At 46.4% G+C, this 18,811-nt stretch overlaps 1 protein-coding gene across 4 annotated transcripts in view; it reads right to left on the bottom strand.

Moving 5' to 3' along the window:
• Positions 1-18,811, bottom strand: part of STOX2 (storkhead box 2) — a 310,137-nt gene that overhangs the window by 246,601 nt on the left and 44,725 nt on the right. For 2 of the 4 annotated variants that reach the window (XM_051832732.2, XM_051832726.2), the window contains exon 1: positions 4,293-5,144. The exons of 1 other annotated variant lie outside the window; for it this stretch is intronic. In XM_051832732.2, coding sequence (XP_051688692.1) covers positions 4,293-4,644 — 352 coding nt within the window. In that variant the 5' untranslated portion in view covers positions 4,645-5,144. Of the gene's footprint in view, positions 1-3,991; positions 4,116-4,292; positions 5,145-18,811 lie in introns of those variants that run through there. One more of the 4 variants, XM_051832766.2, reaches the window with a different exon arrangement.

Raw genomic sequence — 18,811 nt, 5'->3', positions numbered from 1 at the left:
ACCCCTGCCTCGTCCATCTTCCTCCGCCGGGAAGTGACCCCGGGGCCAGGCGCTCATAAGTACTTGATAACCATGCATGGGATTGAGTTTAATGTGATCCACTCAAAACACACAGCACAATCTTGAAACAGTTTCCTGCACACCCTAATGGACTGTCTGGGAGGGCCCTTGACATCAAGTCTGTATGTCCAGAATCGAGTATTTCTCAGAACAAACTAGAATAGTTTCGTTGGTTATTTCTACATGGTAGGTTTGAATATTCCAAAATCAAAGGACTCTTTGCACTGTTTCATTTCCTGCAGTGGTACTCATTCCCCTATTGTTGAGCCCTCACCTGAAATTATACAATTGGTTAGAACCATTCGAGAGTACTTCAGAATGTTCATGGACAAGTTGAATTAAGAGAAGTTTATTTTGACACACACACAAAAAAATGAAATCCACACATATGAAAGATCTCCAAAAAGTTCGTGGAGAATCACTAGTATGAAAATGATGCGCTCCCACCAAGGTTCTCGAGTGTGCTCACATACTTCTGGAATTTTCAGGAACCAAAATGACGTGTCAAGTTCCAAAAGGAAATATTAACTCTTGACAAATCGTGCTGTGAGAGCATAGATTTGCCTCAATCAGACAGCAGTACAGGGTGCCTGGAGACCTCGCCCCTGCTCCTCTTGGGCCAGCCTCCCCCGTCTGGCTGGGCAACAGCACACATCCAGGAGAACGGAAGTCGAAAGATGAGCAAAGCCAGTCCTCCTCGTTCTTCGCTGGGAGACTCTCACGGAACAATTTTATTACCACTCTCTACGGGGATCTAAGAGACTACCTGGAAAACAACCAGATTTTCTGAGTAATCATTACCCATCACAAGCATAATAAAACCAGCACTGGCCTTTGTCTGCCAGTTATTTCAGAAGCCTATTGGTGATGGATGCATTTAATTCAAGTGCGAATATAATGCCTTCTGCGTGCTCATCTACCTGTCTGGTTCCACGGCTGTTTCACACCCATGAAATAATTAGCTAAAACCACAAAACACGAATGTCGTAGAGGGGTGCGTGTTTGGTGTAGTAGTTGAGACACTGCATGTCACCCTGGAGTGCCTGGGTTTCATATGCACCTCTGGTTCCTGATTCTTCTTGCTAATGTGAATTCCAGGAGGCAACAGGTGACGGTTCAGGTAACTGGGCTCCTGACACCCATAAGAGACCTGGATTGAGTGCCTGGCTCCTGGTCTCAGCCAGGCCACTGCACACATGTAACGGATGAAATATATATATTAAGTACCTGATAATATCAATTCAAAGAGATGCTATAAGAAATTTACTACTGGTAATAAAGCATCAAAGATAATGATTGATTCCTGTTTTCACATAGAAACTGGACAGATTCAAGGATTTTCCTATGATAATGTCACTCCCTCTTTTCAGAGTAGAGTTCCCCTGGGGATCGCCTTGTGATTTTTTTTTTCTTGAGCATTTGTACTTGTCATCACAAGTACTGAGGCTCAGAATAAAAGGCTGTGAGCCAGTCATCAATGGCTGCCTGACTTCGGATCAAAGCCCAGTAAAAGACCTGGCAACAAAACGAGGAGGAAGGCTGCAGCAGACACAGGTTCCATCAGAGGAATGCCGCAGCGGATGAGATCTTTCAAACAGTCCTACACTGGACCATCGCTGCTGAAGCACAGTGGGAATTCCAGCAGGGAATGTGAACCCCGGGGCAACTGAGGAGAAACCCGCCACCGGATCCCAGCAAGCGCCACCCCTGCTCCTTTACCCGATGCCTCAGCCTTAAGAAGTCGCTTTGCTTCCCGTGATGGTGCTGAGCTGAGGACCGCAGCAGCAGTAGCAGGTCCCTGCAGCAGCTAGTCAGCTTGAGACAGCTCAGGCCACCACCCACATCAGGACAACAACCAACAGCACAATTTGGAAGTTTTGAAAATTGCCAAAATACTCCTTATTGCTTGATATGATGGATCATTTCCTCTTATGAGCTTATAAATTCTGCTAAAATGAATACAGGCCAATGTTGTGACATAGTGGGTAAAGCTACTGCCTGTGTCACCAGCATCCCATATGGATGTCAGTTCATGTCCTGGCTGCTCCACTTCCAATCTAGCTCCCTGCTAATGTGCCTGGAAAAACAGCAGAGGATGGCCCAAGTGCTTAGGCCCCTGATACCCATGTGGGAGACTTGGTAGAAGCTCCTGGCTCCTGGCTTCAGCCTGGCCTAGTGCTAGCTGTTGCAGCCATCTGGGGAGTAAACCAGTGGATGGAAGATATCTCACTCTCTCTGGCTCCTCTCTCTGTAACTCTTTCAAATAAATAAAAATAAATCTTTAAAAAGAAAAAGAAAAAAAACCTGAACACACTGAGATATTTAGAAATGAAATTATGTTCCAGGGCCAGCATTTGGTCTTGCGGTTAAGATACCACTTGGGATGCTACCATCCCACATAGTAGGGCCTGGATACAAGTCCTGCCTGTGCTCTGCATTCCAGCTTCTTGCTAATGCACACCCTGGGAGTCAGCAGATAATGGCTCAAGTACTTGGGTCCCTGTCACCCATGTGGGAGACCTGGATTGAGTTATGGGTTCCTGGCTTCAAGCCAACCCATCCCCAACTGTTGTGGGAGTTTGAGGAGTGAATCAGCAGGTGAGATTCATTCATTCTCACAGTCCCCCCCACAAAAAACTAATATTTTTTAAAAAGAAAAAATTATGTTCCAACTATACCTGAGATTTCAAAATGGTGGTGGAAGGGATGGATGGGAGTACTAATGAAATAAGAATGACCATGTGGCTGATTAATTTTGAAGCTGGATAATGGCACACGAGGCTTCAAGATATTTTAATATGATACCACTTTTGTATATGTTTGAAATTTTCCAAACTAAAGTAAAAAATAAGCATGAAATCAGGTTTCCAAAGAGAGCTATTAAAATTCTGAAGCACAATCTATACAATGCCTAAACACGACTACACGTATTTCTACTTCCTAATGTTACAGTACAAAAGCAGATCAAGTCTCCAGAGGCAATAATCTTGGTCCCTTTAGGACGGCAGCGTAATTACAGGGACTCAATTGAGGCTTCTGCTAAAGTTAGAAAAAGAGGAAATTAAAGCACCTTTTGAAATGCAGCACAGGTTTTTACAAAACCCACAACAGACAAGGTTATTACTAGCTGTTTGCGCAATTCAAGGGAAGCTTTGCAAAAAAGAAAAAAAAATCCCTGCTATGCAAAAACAGACAAAACACAACAGAATAAAACTGCTATAATTTTGCCACATGCATAGAAGCACATCGGCAGGTAGCAGCGGATCCTTCGGAGATAGGCAGCCTCCGAGGGGAGCCAAGCAGGCGGCTTTACAGTCGCTGGGAGCCTGAACTTTTGACCTCCTCACAAAATGTCAGCAATGAATTTCCAAGCGGGGGACCAGAAAGAGCGCCTTCTTCCTTAAAATCGTCCCATGAAGTACCACTATGCACTATACCCGCTTTCAGTCACCAGGCCCGAAGCACAAACTCTATAAAGTACATCATAAAAGCGATGCAAACCGGACTAAGACAAACGTTTAAGCAGTGCAATCAAAAAACAGCGAAGCCAGGCAACAGGGGACCTGCGGCTGCGAGAATCACCTCTGGGCTCCTCCCCCACCCCCGTCTCTGGACATATTTTCCCTTTTTGTCAACAGAAGAGATCACACTTTTCCCTCTGTTCTCTCTCTGGGTTCCTTCCTTCCTTCCAACAAGACTCAAGGCGCCGAAAACGAAATCCACAGCTTTGCCTCCTACAGCAACGCGGGCGCCCAGGACGCGCGCCGGGGTCGCCAGCCCTGGCACGGGGAGCCCCGGCGCACCTGAGCCGCTCGCGGCCGCGTCTCGCCTCAGGGGTCAGGTGGCCACGCGGTGCCACGGACCCCGCCCTCTCCACCTCCCTCCGCCTCGCGCGCCCCGCACACCGCGCACAAGCTGGAGACTTACGGACCCGCACAGCTGCGCGCCCGCCGCCGAGCCTCCCGCGCCGCCTACCTGGCCAGCCCCAGGCACCGCCCCGCCGGGGCGCGCCGCCGGGGAGGTTCCCGCGGGCCAGCCGGGAGGCGTGTGGGCAGAGGTACAGATCCCGCGCCGAGGTGCCAGGAAGTTGCCAAGCCCGCGCTCCCGGAACGCCGCCGGCCCCTCCCCCGGCCCGGGCACCCAGGGGCGCAGGGCCTGCGCGCCGGCTCGCGGGCAGCCGGCACCTGGGCCAGGTCCCGCGGCTGGACGGGGCGGGCGGCGGCCGCACTCACCCAGGCAGCGGATGTGGAAGCCCGCGGGCGGCCTCAGCGCCCGGCGCGTCCAGCCTTCGCGCAGCACCTCCAGGTGTTCCTCCTTGCCCTGGATCAGCAGGACCTGCTCGTCGATCCAGCCCAGGAAGAAGGTCTCGGCCACGGCGGCCGTGACCTTCTTGTTCCAGAAGTGTTGCATGTTCTCGGCTTTGAAGTCGGCGAAGATCTCGTAGCCGATGTGGTGTCGGGCGAGCTGCCGGGGCTGCGCCGGGGGCGCGGGCTGAGCTGCTCCGGGTCTCTCCCGCGCCGGCCCCTCAGCCGGGCCCAGGACGATGGCCAGAGAGTGCGGCGCGATCTGCAGAAACTTCTCCATCTTCCGAGGCGGCCGCTCCGGGGATGAGCCGCCGGAACGTGGCTGAACCACACGAGGGGAGCGTCAGGACCCCTCTCCTTGTCGGAGCCGGGCTGACCGTGTCTCGGCCAGCCCTTCTGCGCCCCAACCAGCCCCGTGCAGCCCCGGAACGCAGCGCAGGGAACGGGGGCTGTGCGGAGTCCGCGAGCTCCGGAGCGCGTTACCTGCGGCTCGGGGCCACCCTCCGGGCACCGCTCATTTTCCAGCGGCGGCACCGTCGCCGCCCGGCAGCCCCGGCGCGGGGCGGAGACGCGGGAGGAAGCGGCCGAGGGGCGGGCAGTTCGTAGGGAGCCCGGGGAATCCCCTTAGCTGCTCTCGGCCCCAGGAATTCCGAAGGGTCCGGTGCTGGGCGGGAGCCGAGGTGGCGTGGAGAGTCTGGGGGTGTGCGTTCAGGTGGCTGGTCTTGGGGAGGCCTGGAGGCGAGCGGGGCCGGGGACCGACCGATTCCGGAGCTGCAACCTCGCTCCTCCCCACGGTCCACCCCGCCCCCACCTCCCGCCGAAGCAAGTGGATTCGCCGCCTGGTGAATGCACACTTGAAAGTGGCTTTTTAAAAAACATGGTCTGACACACACACACACACGCCATCCTCCAGCGTTGTCGTGGGCCTTACCTAAAGGAAATCCAATGATTCCCAGAGTTACCCACACCACCCACAGTTTATGAAGACATTAAACGAACGAACTTCGTGAAGTTTGTGTGGAATTCTGTTTTGCCGGGTTTTTTTTGTTTTTTGTTTGTTTGTTTGTTTGTTTTGTTTTGTTTTTTTGATGGCGAGATAATAGCAGTCGCACAGGTGGAGAGGTGATTTGTGGCGAGAAGCAGGAGTCAATGCATAGAGCCTACACAGAGCCCTAGTGCTCAACCTCGGGACCACCCGCAACACTTGTTAAAGCACAGGTGTCAGGGTCCCGCCCCCAAAGTTTCAGATGCAGCCGGTCTCGGGGGACTGTGCTGCGGTTGGTGGCTTTTCTAATAAATTCCAGTTGCCGCTGCTACTGCCTGATGGTCCCAAGCCACACTTTGAAAATCACTGAATTAGAAAAACATTGTCCAGTCTAGGCTTTAGGGGTGGAAGGAGTAACTGAAGGAGGTGCTGCAGGCATCCTGCGTTTTAGTGTTTTGAAACAGTCATCAAGCCTGAGTCTTAAGACCTGGTGTTAAGTGGTGGAGACCTTCAACCTGTCTGTGAACCTGAGTTTCTCCATCTGAAAAATGAGGCGTTCAATCCTGCTAAGCCCATGCCACTGGGCCGGGGAAAGAAGCAAGGAAATGGGTAACAGGTAAATCTGAATTATAAAATTTGGAATCAACATGGTGGTGTCACCATTAATTACAGTCACCAGGCACTCTTCAGACATCAAAAAGTCAAGGACGGGTTCTGCATGAGGAAGGCTGCTGGCGCGGCGCATCCCACCCTCGGGATTTCTCAGGCACCCACCAGATGGGGAGAGCTGTTATTTTCTCGCTTGGCGTTGAGCACTGTAGCACTGAGCCTCAGTCTGGCACAGTTAACAGGCCCCATTCTTTGCCCTCTTTCCTCAGTGCCTACACCTTGGGGAAAGGATAAGTGGTGGTGCCTGGAGAAATGGAAGAAGAGAAGGTGCTGCCTTTGTGACATTTTCAGTTTGCATTTATTTCTTTAAATTTTTCATTTTGGCATAATTTCACACTTACAGAAAAATTGCAAGAATTGTACAAAGAATACCCAACATGTCTTCACCCAGGTTCCCCAATTGTTAACATTTTTCTCTCCATTCACACACACACATTTTTTTCTAAACTATTTAAATATCTCTCTGGGATGGGCATTTGACCTAGTGGTTAATATGCCAGTTAAGATGCCACATCCTGTAGATGCCTGGCTCTGCCCCCTGACTTCATTTCCCTAATAATGCAGACTGTGGGAGGCAGTGGTGACAACTCAAGTAATCAAGTTCTGTCATCCATGTGGGAGACCTGCACTGAGTTCCTAATGCCAGCCTGGCCTTAGCCATTGTGGACACGTGTCTCTCTGTGTCTCTCCCTTTCTCTCTGTAACTCTGACTTTCAAATAAATAAATAGGGGCCAGTGTTGTCGCACAGTAGGCTAAGCCTCCACCTGCAGCGCCAGCATCCCATATGGGTACCGGTTCATGTCCCTGATGCTCCTCTTCCAATCCAGCTCTGTGCTAATGGCCTGAGAAAGCAGCAGGTGGATGACCCAAATCCTTGGGCCTCTACATCCACATGGGAGACCCAAGAGAAGCTCCTGGCTTCTGGCTTTGGCCTGGCCCAACCCTGGCTGTTGCAGCCATTTGGGGAGTGAACCAGTGGATGGAAAATCCCTCAGTCTCTTCTCCACTGCCCTGTATCTCTGCTTTTTGAATAAATAAAGCAAATCTTTAAAAAGAATCATCCTGCTACCCCTCAAGTTTTTAGTAAACTATAAATTTGGCCATTGATTCTAGCTGGACTCTATTATTATAATTCTTGCTAACTTCTAATTCCATTATCCTCCATTTATGTGTTGATGTTCCACCATAACAATTAGCTTTCCCTTCTCTGCTATTTATTATCTGTATCAGTATGGACTATGCATTCTTAGTTGACTCAATAAGTTAAAATTCTTAACTACCAATATTTATTTTGGCCCATGGGGGCATCTAAAAGCTTGCTGCTGTCTCCTTTTGAAGTGACCACATCGTTCTCTGAACACTTCCTCACTTTTTGGCGCATTAAGATGTTCCAGGATCATTTTGCTCCAGTCCTGGAAACTGCCATCTTCCCAAGGAGCTTTGGATCCTTAGCAGAGAGCAGTACTTAGCAATGACCCTTCAGCCACACGGTTGCTCAAAGCCACTGAGGCACTGTGTTTAGTACACTCAGTGAATATTCCTACTCCCCGCCCCCAAGAAACTGAACTTCTCCCATTTACAACATAGCTGTCCTTGGGGCCAGTGCTGCGGCATAGCAGGTAAGGCTGCTGCCTGCAGTGCCAGCATCCCATATGGGCTCTGGTTCGAGTCCCGGCTGCTCCACTTCTAATCCAGCTCTCTGCCATGGCCTGGGAAAGCAGTAGTAGATAGTCCAGGTCCTTGGGCCCCTACACCCTTGTAGGAAACCTGGAAGAAGCTTCTCAATCCTGGTTTCAGATTGGCTCAGTTCCGGCCATAGCAGCCATTTGGAGAGTGAACCAGCAGATAGAAGATATCTCTCTCTCTCTCTCTGCCTCTCTGTAACTCTGCCCTTCAAATAAATAATTATTTATTTATTAAAAAAAAAAAACATAGATGCCCTGAATTGTTCCTGATGTCAACAGTGGGCAGTGTGGCTTAGCGCATGGTGGTGTGGGGAACGACAGGGATATTCAATACACTTACCAGATAGATGATTTCAGGGAAGTCACCTCTGTGACCCTCAGATTTCTCATGTGTAAAGTGAAGAGGGGCTGGCCCTATGGCACAGTTGGTTAACGCCCTGGCCTGAAGTGCTGGCATCCCATATGGACGTCGGTTCGAGACCTGGCTGCTCCACTTCCCATCCAGCTCTCCGCTATGGCCTAGGAAAGCAGTAGAAGATGGCCAAGTCCTTGGGCCCCTGCACCCACATGGGAGACCCGAAAGAAGCTCCTGGCTCTTGGCTTCAGATCAGCACAGCTCCAGCTGTTACGGCCAAATGGGGAGTGAACCATGGGAACTGAAGACCTCTCTCTCTCTCTCTCTCTCTCTCTCTGTGCCTTTCTGCTCTCTGTGTAACTCTTTCTAATAAATAAATAAATCCTTAAAAAAAATAAAATGAAGAGTTGTTTTGAAAAACAAGATAACATATATAAAGTATCTGGTACCTGACAGGCACTCACTAAAACATTAGTTTCTTCCCTCTCATTCACTCATGGATAGACTTTATAAAAAAGATTTATTTTATGTATTTGAAAGGCAGAGTGACAGAAGGAGAGATAAAGGTAGAGAAAGAGATCTTCCATCTATTGGTTCACTTCCCACATATATGCAAGAGCCAGGGCTGGACCAGACTAAAACCAGGAGCCTGGAACTCCATCTAGGTCTTCCATACGGGTGTCAGGGGCCCAAATACTTAAGGCATCTTCCACTGCTTTCCCAGGCCCATCAGCAGGGAGTAGGATCAGAAGTAGAGCAGCCGAGCCTCAGAACTCTGATATGGGATCACAGGTAGCAACTTAATCCACTGTGCCAGTATGCTGGTCCCTGGATATACATTTTTAATGTAGCTCTCCCCTGCCCCAGGTTGTAATTCTCCAGAACCCAAAATACAACTACACTGTAATGCCCACACTTTTCTCTTCATCGAATCACATTTTTTTAATGCTGCTCTGATCTTAGGTGGAGATTTTGCTGCATCAATCATGTCTTACTTTTTAGAGAGTATATAATCCTGAGAGCAAAGGGACCTCAAGGTTCCCCTAGGCAAGCTCCCCCGCCCCCACTCTGGATACTGAAGACCTTGCCTTTCTCTCCCGAAGGACCACTCTTTATGAAAGACCATCTCATGATCCAGCCCCTTCCACATGTGTGCTTCCAAACCAATGTGCTAACCACAGAAACAAGGCACGATCTGCCACGCTTGTGCTCTCGTGCACTGCCTCCTTTTCGCCCTGATCCCTCAAAAGGTATTAAAGGGACTGAAGCCTCTCAAAGGCACTTAAGTCATCATCCTGTCCAGAATTATCTCTCAATTTTTTCCAAACCGGGGTGCATCCAGATGCCAGGGCAAAGCTCGTTCCAGGATGTGAGCCTTCACAAATTGAGTGCCCTCTTGGTCAGCCAGTCCTAAAGAAGATCTGTTTGTGGCCAGAATATCACCAAAAATAATTCCTTCATTTCCCGTCAGCAAAGACACTCAAAAATGCCAACAAAGCCGGCGCCGCGGCTCACTAGGCTAATCCTCCGCCTAGCGGCGCCGGCACACCGGGTTCTAGTCCCGGTCGGGGCACCGGATTCTGTCCCGGTTGCCCCTCTTCCAGGCCAGCCCTCTGCTGTGGCCCGGGAGTGCAGTGGAGGATGGCCCAGGTGCTTGGGCCCTGCACCCCATGGGAGACCAGGAAAAGCACCTGGCTCCTGGCTCCTGCCATCGGATCAGCGCGGTGCGCCGGCCGCAGCGCGCCGGCCGCGGCGGCCATTGGAGGGTGAACCAACGGCAAAGGAAGACCTTTCTCTCTGTCTCTCTCTCTCACTGTCCACTCAGCCTGTCAAAAAAATAAAAAAAAAAAAAATGCCAACAAGAACAAGCAACCATCTGCGAGTATGCGACATCCTGTTCCCCAGGAAAATAAATGCGAAACTGCCTTTCTCAGAGGCCACTTTGGGCATTCTCAACATGCTACTGCCCCCACTTTGAACCACATTTCAAACATCTCCTATCTTAATGATGCACTTGCTTTGGACAGCTAAATGATATATTTGTATGGTTTTCCCAGAACAAAAAATATTTTCTAAAATTCTCAAAGGAACAGTGTTCACAAACAGCTACTTCTTGAAAGAGTGCTCAAGGCTTTCCATGTTGTGCTACTTCTATCTAGACTCAAAGTCTCACAGTCAAGTCTTTAGTCAAAATTAAGACTCAAACTTTCTGGCCGGTACTGCGGCTCACTTGGCTAATCCTCCACCTGCGGCACCGGCACCCCAGGTTCTAGTCCCGGCTGGGGCGCCGGATTCTGTCCCGGTTGCTCTCTGCTGTGGCCCGGGAAGGCAGTGGAGGATGGCCCAAGTGCTTGGGCCCTGCACCTGCATGGGAGACCAGGAGGAAGCACCTGGCTCCTGGCTTCGGATCAGCACAGTGCGCCAGCCATAGCGGCCATTTGGGGGGTGAACCAACAGAAAGGAAGACTTTAAGTAAAAAAAAAAAAAAGAAAAAAAAAGACTCAAACTTTCCCTCTCCTCTCCCTGGATCTGCAAAGAGAAGAGAGCCTCCCTTCCCAAACACACAGCGTAAGGCGTCAGCCCTAAAATGTCTGGGCAAGTCCTACCTTTCTCTAGACCCAGTGGTCATGTATGAGGCAGCAGTCCCTCCTGATAATAACAGAGCATAATTTACTTCAATGATTACGGTTTAGACAGGTCTTCAATTCTCCCATCAGCCCTTGAAGGCAGATATAACGACCAGCTCCATTATTTTGCAGAAAATGACACTGAGGCACAAAGAATATAAATGATCTGTCCAGAGTTCCCAGTAATGAAGTGGCAGAATTAGAATCTAAGCCAAGACATTTGGTCTCCATAGTTCAACCTCCATGCTGTCCCGTCTGTTCCACTTAGCAAACCAGCTCCTGGAGTTTTCCTAAAAGGTCTTTTTAACAGTGTTTCTTTAATAAATGACATCTGATATTTACATAGGTCATCTATTGCTACATAACAAGTTATCACAAAACTTAACAGCTTAAAACAACATTCCTATTGGGTAGGAATCCAAGCACAGCCTAACTGCATGTCTCTGGCTCAAGGTTTCTCATGAAGTTTCGCTCAATCCAGGGTTGCAGGCTCACCTGAAGGTTCAACTGGGTGTGCACCCACCTCTAAACTCACATTGTTGTTGGCAGGATTCAGTTCCTTGAGGGTTGTTGTACTGAACACCACACCCCCTCACTCTTTGAAGGTCCATTCTTGCTTGCAACATGAAATTCTCCATAGCGTAGCTCACAACATGCCAGATGGCTCCACTCAGATCACCTAAGACAGAAATCAGAGTCTAATCTTCCAAGTGACATCCCATCACATCTGCTGCATCTTATTTGCTAGAAGTGAGGCACTAAAGCCAAGTCCACACTCTAAGGGAGGGGACTGGACAAAGGTATGAACATCAGAAGGCAGGGCATGTCCAAGAAGCTGCTTGTAACATTTATGGGAAACCATGAAAATGTCCCCTTCCCTAAGACAGTTACAGTAAAGCCACAAATTAAAAAAGTAACTTCTAAGATAAATGCTCTCTCTCATGTATAGGTAACAAGTTCTTGCCTCATCCACACATGCACACAGATATCAGAAAAACTATTGATCTGAACAGGAAAGGCCATCGTTGAATTCAATGGAATTATGATGAGGAGATACTTCTTTGGTTTTTATTACTGTAATAATCTTTGCTATTATCAACCTCAACATCATTGACACCTATTGATTTACTCACTATGTGCCAGTGTGCTAAAAACTTTTAACACTTTTTATTACAATAATTGTGCATTTTTTGGACTGCAATGTGAAGACTGAAAACATGTATACAATGTGTACTTATCAAACAGGAAAATCAACATTTCCCTTTCTTTGACATTACTTTATGTCTGGAGGCTTAGAGCCTCTTTCTTCTATTTGTCCATACAATATAGGTTTTTGTGACCTGTGGTCTCTCCACCCTGCTGTGTAATGTTAGGAACTTACCCCTTAAATAAAACTCTTAGGTGGTACCCATTATTCAAACTCCATGTAGCCCCCCACACTCCTCCCAGCCTCTGGTAATCATCATTCTGTGTTCAGATTGAGTTGGCTTCATTTTGTTTTGCTTTGTTTTGAGTTAGTTTCTACATATGAGGGAGAACATGCAGTATTTGTGTCTCTATGTCGGGCTCATTTCATTCAACGTGATGTCCTCCAGTTCCATCCATCTTGAGGCAAATGAAACTCATTCTTGTATGCATACAGTTAGATTTTCATCCATTTGGTCAACCTAGAACTTTAGATTGGGGAATTTAATCCATTCACATTCAAGGTTAATATTGATACATGAAAATCAACTATCATTTTTTAATTGCTTACTGATTGTCTTATATTTTTTCTCTTATATTTATATTTATAGTTTGGTAGCTTCCTGTCATAAAAAGTCTTAATAAAGCTGGATTCTATCCTCTTTCTTTTCATGTGTCTTCTGTTAGTGAATTGTGTATTGTCATGTGTTTTCATGGTTATTGTTATGAAACCTTTTCTTTCTAATGTAGGACTCCCTTCAGGATTTCTGGTACGAATTCTCTTGTTGTGAAGAATTCCTTTGCTTGTCTGGGAAATATTTTATTGGCCCTTTACTTCCAATGGATATCTTCATTGGCTATAGTATTCTTATCTTTTCCTGGCAAGGCGGAGTCCCCCCAGTCAGAGAAGAAGGGCAGGGCCACGGCCACTGGATATAGCTCCTGTCACTTCTTTGTTGAAGTTTTCCTTCAGTTGGTCTCCTGGAAAAGCAGTCCTTCCTTCATCATTCTGGTTCTTCTCTGTGGCAGAGGTGAGAGCAGGGTCCTTCTCTTAGCCATCTATTGCGAAGAACGTTTTGTATGTAAGCATGTTTTGGATTTTTTTTTTCAAAAAGTAGGCAGAATGGCAATAATATTTGGGGATAAATAAGTCCACATGTTTTTGTTTTCAATAATCCTCAGTTCTCAGTTCTCAGTTGTCTCACGATATCCTCCATACATGCATGCAGTTGTTTCTACTGCCTGTCAGATGACCAACATTTGCCCATATATACAGCTTTCTATTCTTCCTTGGTCTTTCCTTTCCCCTCCCCACTCCACCACCCACAGGCTACGCTCTCCCAGCTCCCAGTCTCCAACCGCGGAAGTCACACAGAGCCAGGACAGAGAGGAATGGAACATTTCTTCAAATCTGCTGTTATGAGGACAAACCAGAGACCAATTAAGGAAAAGTAAATGGGTTTAGGGGAAGTAATAATCAAGTAGAGAAACAACCTTAAGTGTAATTATAACATGTCAAACAGGTTAAGTAACAAGAGGAAATGTGGGGAGGATCTGCAGTAGATAGGATGTTGAGGGGAAAGGTAGGCATTTACTCCAGCCCAAAGGAGGAGAAGGAACCCACCCTGCCAAGACCACAATGATCACATTGTTAAAGTTGTTGGAAATACTATACTGTCATTATATCCCCTTCAGAGAGGCTTTTGTATATATCATCATAAAGGAATGGGCAAACATTGCTTGGCAAGAAATTATTTCCTTCCTTAAGTTCAGTATCCAAGACTTGCATATTGACCTAAGTAACGCTAATATTTCCTGGTCATTTTCCAAGGAAAATATCAACATTTATCAAATGCCTCATTCTTACAAAACTCGGTAAGGAGGAATAATTATTCCAAGTACAACAAGAAAACCGAGGTTCTCGGATGTTAAGTAATTTGCTCAAGGTCACAGTTAATACTTGATAAAGCCAAGATTTGAACCACATCTATCTAAGACCCCAGGCCCATGCATCCTCACCATCCACTGCAGCTTCCAAAAGAATTACAAAACTATGATAAATCAGTGGTACAGTATTCACAAGAAATTGTGGCAACAACGATGAAGAACTGCTTGAATATTTAATCACATAAGAAATTCTCAAAGCCATATCAAACACCCTGGGGGAAAAAAAACATTTGCTTCAGTTGTCTCAACGTGTCATCAAGATGGATGTTCAAGAGGAGTGGGATTTTGTGCAGGATGAAAGAGCATCGTGCAGGAAATTCTTTGTCAGTGGTTCTCCCTTTTGCCCACAGTCGACCGCCTGCCATTGTGGCTGGGGACAGTGGGCTTTGCCAAATTTGCTGTTATCCAAATTTATCAATTGCTGATTGTCCACAGTATTATAGCAGAAGCCCAGACAATCTTCATTCAGGAAGAGGCATCCCAGCCTAAGTGCCCAAAGTCTGGAATTTCTGTTTGTGGCATATAGAAATTTCTCAAGATGGCAGCTGTGATAGCTCCAGCTTGCATTTATTTACATGACATGTTTTTGTCACTCCCCATCAAGATGTAGAGTCTGACTCTCCCTGTCCTTGATTCTGGTCAGGTGCTATACTTTCTTTGGCCAGTAGACTAGAGCTAAGGGCTGTACCATTCTGGGCACAGATCTTATTAGCCTTGAATCTCCCACCCCTGCCTCTTGGAAACTAGCCAGCCTATAACAAGTGCCACTACCCTGAGATCATCATGTTGTGAGGAAGCCCAGCTAGCCACAAGGAGAGGGTGTGTAGACAGAGAGCAACACTGGCCAGCCCCACACTGTTCTCGCCACTCCAGCCCAGCCCCAGACACATGAGTGAAGGAGACATTCCAGCCCCAGCAGACACCATGAGAAGAACTGACAACATCAGTGGAGCTGTCTCAAGAGTCTCCAGCCATCCAAGCCATCCCAGCTGAAGCCTCCACCTTAGTGTTACAAGAGTGAGCCATCCCCACAGTGCCCTGCCCGAATTCCTGCAGAATCATAAGTGTTATAAAACAGTGGTCATTTTCCATCACCAAGTTTTGGCATGATTGGTTACACAGAGGTAGATCACTGGAACACTGTTGCTCCTGTCCTATGTGCTTGCTACGTGTGGAACTATAATTTGTAAGTACCCAGGCAGGAAATAATATTTCGATGACTTGCTCACTGTGGCATCTAGGGAAAGTCAATATTTACAAAGAACAAAGGACACCCTGCTATATTATTTTTAAAAGACAAGTATCGTAGATGAATCTCAACTCATAAGTCCATAATTCTGGGTACCAATTATATGTCAGAAACAGTGGCATCTGCCTGAGCCACTCAATAAAACTTTTCTATGAGAATTCTTCAGAATTTCCAAGGAGCTTCTACAATCATGGGGTGAGCATTTGCTTAAATTACAAGCCTTTAAAAGGATTCTTTCAAGGATAATCCACCTTTATTTGTGTTGTATCACTTAAATGGTATTAGTGATTTTGTTTGATGAGGATGACAACATGCTTACCTACCAACTAAAAAGAATAGCATCAATTATTAACACCCTGAATTACATGTCTATTACTGCTTATTCCAGGTAACTAATAACAAAAATAGGTAACATTTATAAGGTGCTTCTTTTGTGTCATGCTAAGCACTTTATATGTAATCATTCATTTAGCCCACATGGCAACCCTCTGGAGTAGATACTGTTGTCCTAATTTGGCAGATGAGAAACTGAATCACAGAGAAACAAATTGTGTAGAACCTCAGCCAAGTGACCAAGCCAGAATTCAAGTCCAGGCATTCTGGCTTCAGAGTTTGGACTCTTAACAACCACAGTATAAGGCTACCTCCGCTCTTTTTCCCTCTTGTGAACTGTAACCTCACATCCATGAGTTACTGTGGGGACATTAACTCTATCTTGTAATTGACAATAAATTTGATATTGAAAAAACTTAAAAGTACATCCCGCACCTCACTTCTTCCCACAACCTACCACAGACTCTTACCCAAGTCAAGATCCTATATTAATCTTCCTTAGAGTGAAGACTTTCGACTGGTTGAGACAGTTTGTCAAAATGGCTGAAAGTAATCCTAGATGCTGCTCTGTCTGTTCTGATTCCTCATTTTTTTTTTTTCAAGAACTCATCATTTTTAGGACAAAATTTACTATTTCCACTCTAAGTGAAAGTTTCATCTGGTGTAACAGTTCACCCTGGATGGTCATTGAGATGCTGCTGACGAACGTCTCCACTGGCATTCACCCAGCCCTGAACCCTCTCCACTTCATTCTTCACGTTGCACCTGCCCTGGGGCCTCAGTCAGCATGGCAGAACCTCATCCTGGTCCAGAATCGATTTTCAAAGAGCAGTGTGCAAAATATATTTTTCTTCATCTTATGCTTTCATTAGTGAGTTTTTCACATTCAATTCTTATGCATGGCAGCAATTAAAAGTCAAAATCAGCCCAGAATAATACTTTTCTCCATTAAAATGTTTTACTCTTTTCCTGTCTATTATTGTAAACCCAACCCACATTTCACTCTAAACTCATTTTTATTTCAACAAAGTTTCCACCAGCCAAACCAAATTATGGAAATGTGTTCTAACACTAATGTCCACATCATTAGCCTGCATGCCTCAGGCTTTAACTCTGAGCGAAGAGAAGTCACTAAATCTTGTTTCCTTTCATCAACAATCACAAATCAAACAACTTTTGGATTCTAGGCAGTGTGCTGAGAGCTAAACATTGAGAGATAAATATGACATGAGGAAGGAATGCTTAGAGTTTGTAAGAGGGCATACACAAGTAATTCCCATCCACCCACCACCACCAAAATTATGCCTAATTGACACAATAGTGGAAGCAGTTATACATTACAGAGGAGCAGAAGGGATGGAGAGGAATAAAAGGAAGGAGGCATTCATTATAAATGGATGACATCGAGAATGAGAGACGACTTCAATCAGCAGGTAATATTGGGCTAACACTTGAAAGGCCAGTCTTTCTCGTCTGATGTTAATGCAATACATACAGCTCCTTCCAATCCACCAGGGCTGGGGCGCTAGCCCTAAGAAGCATGTCATGAGAAAATGGTCATTAATACTAGAGTGTTAATTTAGGGTATATTGCTTTTTATCACTTTTAAATTAAGATAGATTCAGAGTTCCTGCAATACACATTTGACTCTCATGCCTTTGCTACTGGTAAGCTTTCTTAGTTGGGAAAGAAAGGGGTGGACTTACAAGTACCTTGCCAGGATTTGGGCAGTTCCCTGGAATGCTCACCATGAGAGCGGCCTTGGGAAAAGAGCCTGCAAGCTGCTGCTAGAATACATATGTTGTCATGATTTCCATAGGTGTGCAGATGGACACAAACAATAATGCATGGCTTCTGCATGTGGAACCACCAGTAGTTGGTATTAGTAATAAAGCTACATAGTAAAACCCACCCAATTTGTGTATGTTTTCTCCTTCTCTCTGGAACAGCAGCAGCTCAGTATCTGGATTTTTTTTTTTTTTTTTTTATGAAGTCATTGCCAAGTTCTACCCCTGATTGTGTCTCCCTCAGAAAAGGAAGTTACAACTCCCAGCCTGAGGTCTCCTGCAGTGGGAATTATAATGTGCCAGCGCCCTGCCATCCTACCCACAGTGTTCACTCTCCAGTGAGCAGCCCGCCCTCCTATGAGATCACTGCAATGGCAGGTTTCCAAAGGGAATAAAAGATCCAGCTAAAAAAGGGACAGTTTCAGGAAAATTCTATGTTAATTAGATAACTGCTATCTGATACATGCCAGTATCAAAATATTTAAAAGGAAGAAACACAGTCATTCAGAAGAGAAAGCATAATGGTCTAATTCATGTTGTATTTATGAAAAGTAGAATTTCAAAATCAGCTTGATCTGGCATTTAATTAGAATTAGATTCTTATGCTGGTTTTTTTTTAATTTTTTTTTTTTTTTTTTTGGACAGGCAGAGTGGACAGTGAGAGAGAGACAGAAAGAAAGGTCTTCCTTTTGCCGTTGGTTCACTCTCCAATGGCCGCTGCGGCTGGCGCATCGCGCTGATCCAATGGCAGGAGCCAGGTGCTTCTCCTGGTCTCCCATGCAGGTGCAGGGCCCAAGGACTTGGGCCATCCTCCACTGCACTCCCTGGCCACAGCAGAGAGCTGGCCTGGAAGAGGAGCAACCAGGACAGAATCTGGCGCCCCGACCAGGACTAGAACCCGGTGTGCCAGCACTGCAAGGCAGAGGATTAGCCTATTGAGCTGCGGCTCCAGCCTCTTATGCTGTTTTATGTTGAATGACTTCAGATGTGGCCGACCAAAGAGTTTAGAAAAATATTATATGTAGTTAGTTCTTCCTGGAGATCCAAGAAAAAGTCCTTAACTTCTATACATTTATCTCATTTATTCTAGATGGAAAATATAACATCCACTTTTTTTAAAAAATGAAGTAATTTTATTTCTAATTTGTTTACATTCCTGTATGCTATTAATGACAATATCTTGAGAATTGAGAAGTGCACAGTAAGTGGAACATCAGTAAGTCTTGTTTACTACTTGTAATAATTATTGCGAATCTTCATGTCTTTTCAGCTCATCACTTTTATGCTTTCTATTTATACTGCTTAAATATTTTGAAAAGTATAAATATCATTATTGGGGCTGGTGCCGTGGTTCACTTGGTTAATCATCCACCTGTGGCACTGGCATCCCATATGGGTACTGGATTCTAGTCCCGGTTGCTCTTCTTCCAGTCCAGCTCTCTGTTGTGGCCCAGGAGTGCAGCGGAGGATGGCCCAGGTGCTTGGGCCCCTGCACCCGCATGGGAGACCAGGAAGAGGCACCTGGCTCCTGGCTTCGGATCAGCGCAGCATTGGCCGTGGCGGCCATTTGGGGGGTGAACCACCAGAAGGAAGACCTTTCTCTCTGTCTGTCTCTCTCACTGTC

The sequence above is a fragment of the Oryctolagus cuniculus genome, chromosome 2 (genome assembly GCF_964237555.1).
Source record: "Oryctolagus cuniculus chromosome 2, mOryCun1.1, whole genome shotgun sequence".
In the NCBI taxonomy this organism is placed as follows: Eukaryota; Metazoa; Chordata; class Mammalia; order Lagomorpha; family Leporidae; genus Oryctolagus; species Oryctolagus cuniculus.
This window is presented reverse-complemented; position numbering and strand designations above follow the sequence as displayed.